The sequence below is a fragment of the Lathamus discolor genome, chromosome 4, assembly GCF_037157495.1.
Source record: "Lathamus discolor isolate bLatDis1 chromosome 4, bLatDis1.hap1, whole genome shotgun sequence".
In the NCBI taxonomy this organism is placed as follows: Eukaryota; Metazoa; Chordata; class Aves; order Psittaciformes; family Psittacidae; genus Lathamus; species Lathamus discolor.
In genome coordinates, this window is record NC_088887.1 from 30,652,554 (window position 1) to 30,655,290 (window position 2,737).

The window sequence follows — 2,737 nt, forward strand, 5'->3', positions numbered from 1 at the left end:
GCGAGAGAGATCGTCGGGAGCCGGGCGAGGAGCTGAGGGAGGAGTGAGGCATTTCCGAAGGTCATTTGTTTGTTAATGTCCTTTCTGCTTTCTTTCTCTCCCCTATCCTGCTACGGACTCGCTGGGGAGCACTTTGGAGGCAGGGTTTGGTGGCCACTCCAGCTTCTTCTCCCGGTCGCTGCGGGGCCGGAGCCGGGGGTCCCCGCTGGGAGGCTGCCCTTCACCGCCCGGCGGCCTCCGCGGGGAAATCCATTTGTGGGGAATGGAGTGGCCAAAATCGCTTTTCTCCTTCTCCCCCTTCGACTCCCTTTGCAGCGCTTAAGGGGAGAAAGGAGTTGGGGGAGAGAACGACCCGCATGCGGGCCGAAGGAGGTACCCACCAGGGGAAGCGTGCCGGCAGCCCGGTGCGCGTAGCGGGGCCGCGGCTGAGCGCTCCCCGGCGGGACGGGACGAGGCACAGGGAAACACGGACGTGCTGTCGGGAGCCGGGCAGCTCTGCCGCCCCGAGGGCGCTGCGGCGGCGGGGCCAGGGGCTGTTTGTCCCATGTCCGCCCCCGTTCCCGTCCCGCCCCCCCACCCCCCCCCCCCCCAACAGCTGTTCCCGGAGCTGTCATTGTTGCATTTTGTTATGGATTTGACAAAAGTCCCTCTCCCCCGCCGTGCCCCCCCGCCGGGCACCCTGCGCCGCTGCAGCCCCCCCCTCCCCGGCCGCCCGCCCCATCGAGCCGGACCGGCCCCGGTGACATCAGCAGCTCCCCCCCGGTCGCCTCCCCCCCCCTCCGCCGCCGCCGCCGATTGGCGCAGCCCCCCTCCCGCCCGGTGACATCGTTCCTCCCCGGCGTGGCTATAAAGCCGCCGCCGCCGCCACCGCAAGGTGCGCGCTGCTGCCGTGCTCGCCCGTCACGGCGCGCCGCTCCCCACGGCCGCCCCGCGCACGGTAAGTGCCCCCCGCGCCCTCGCCCCCCGGCGCGGTACCCCCGAGCCGCCGGCCCGGCCGAGAGGCGCTGAGGGAGAGAAGGACGGGACGGGACCTGGAGGGAGGGGACGGGACGGGACGGGACGGGAGGAACCCCCCCCCCCGAGGGCTGGAGGCGGGCGGGCAGCGAGACCGGACTCACCGCGGGCGCTGGGCCCCGGCCCCGCGGAGCAGCGGAGGGGCTGGCTCACCGACGTGTCGGGCGGGAGGCGGCGGAGCCCAGCTAAGTTTCGGCGGGCTCTGACCCGGGGCCGCCTGCGGGCTCTCTCACCTTCCCGCAGGCAGCCCGGTGCGCGCCGCCGTCCCGCCCGGCGGGCCATGGACTCGGACGCCAGCCTGGTCTCCAGCCGCCCGTCCTCCCCGGAGCCCGATGACCTCTTCCTCACGGCCAGGAATAAAGGCAGCGGCGGGGGCTTCACGGGCGGCACCGTGTCCAGCTCCACGCAGAGCGACTCCCCGCCGGAGCTGAGCGCCGAGCTGCGCAGCGCCATGAGCGCTGCCGGGGTGGTGGTGGTGGACAAGCTGGGTTTCAAGTCCTCGTCTTCGTCCTCCTCCTCGTCCTCCTCGTCCTCCTCCAAGAAGGACAAGAAGCAGATGACGGAGCCGGAGCTGCAGCAGCTGCGGCTGAAGATCAACAGCCGGGAGCGCAAGCGGATGCACGACCTGAACATCGCCATGGACGGGCTGCGGGAGGTGATGCCCTATGCCCACGGCCCGTCGGTGCGCAAGCTCTCCAAGATCGCCACGCTCCTCCTGGCGCGCAACTACATCCTCATGCTCACCAACTCCCTGGAGGAGATGAAGCGCCTGGTCAGCGAGATTTACGGCGGGCACCACGCCGGCTTCCACCCCGCCGCCTGTCCCGGCGGCATGGGCGCCCACTCCGCCCCGCTGCCCGGCCACCCGGGCCACCCCGCCTCGCACCCCGTGCACCACCCCATCCTACCCCCCGCCGCCGTCTCCAGCGCTTCCCTGCCGGGCTCCGGCCTCTCGGCAGTCAGCTCTATCCGGCCACCCCACGGGCTCCTCAAGTCTCCCTCAGCCGCCGCCGCTGCCGCCCCGCTGGGCAGCGGCTTCCAGCACTGGGGGGGGATGCCCTGCCCCTGCAGCATGTGTCAGGTGTCGGCCCCGCCGCACCACCACGTCTCCGGCATGGGCACCGCCAGCCTCCCCAGATTAGCCACCGACACCAAATGAGCCCCTCTGCGGGGCCGCCCCGGGCCGCCCCGGCACTTCCAGGACCTACAAACACGGCCTCCCGTCCGGCCGTCAGCCCCCTCCTCTCCCGGGGCCGCCGGAGGGGCGGCGGGAGGGGATGGAGCCGGCCCGGGGTCTGCCCTGCTCCCAAACCGCGGGGCACGTCAGCCCGACACGAGCAAAAGCCCGCGCATCCTCCCTGTTTTGATTTTACCTTGCTGCCGGTTACTCCGCTGGGAGCGGAGAGCAGTCCTAGGCTCGTCGCAGGTGGAGGGACCAAAACTGCAGAGGGGTTTCTACTTGTTTGTTTGTTCGTTTGTTTGTTCGTTCCCCCCTTCCCGCTTTCGTTTCTACACGCGGAGCCTTTGGAGCCATTCTCGGGTCGCAGCCTGGCCCGGAAAGCCCATCCCTGGCGCACCCGGCCGCCGCTCCATGTCCGCCTGGCACGGGCGGGGAGCAGCAGGGCTCCGGGAGGAAGCGCGGCCGAGGAAGCTGGTTTATCCCTCCTCTTTCCTCTGCTCCCCCGGGTTTCTTTCTGGTTCGGGCTATGTAAATATACCGTTC

The 2,737-nt window shown here is 70.6% G+C and overlaps 1 protein-coding gene across 1 annotated transcript; it reads left to right on the forward strand.

Annotated features, from left to right (window-relative positions):
* Window positions 1-1,294: 1,294 nt before the first annotated feature.
* Window positions 1,295-2,490, forward strand: OLIG2 (oligodendrocyte transcription factor 2). The gene has a single exon (XM_065675690.1). The coding sequence runs from the start codon at window positions 1,295-1,297 to the stop codon at window positions 2,171-2,173; it is 879 nt and encodes a 292-aa protein (XP_065531762.1). The 3' UTR covers window positions 2,174-2,490.
* The last annotated feature ends 247 nt before the right edge of the window (window positions 2,491-2,737 follow it).

Excerpts from the sequence above, each read along its gene's own strand:
- OLIG2 (XM_065675690.1), top strand. The coding sequence starts at position 1,295 with ATGGACTCGGACGCCAGCCTGGTCTCCAGCCGCCCGTCCTCCCCGGAG.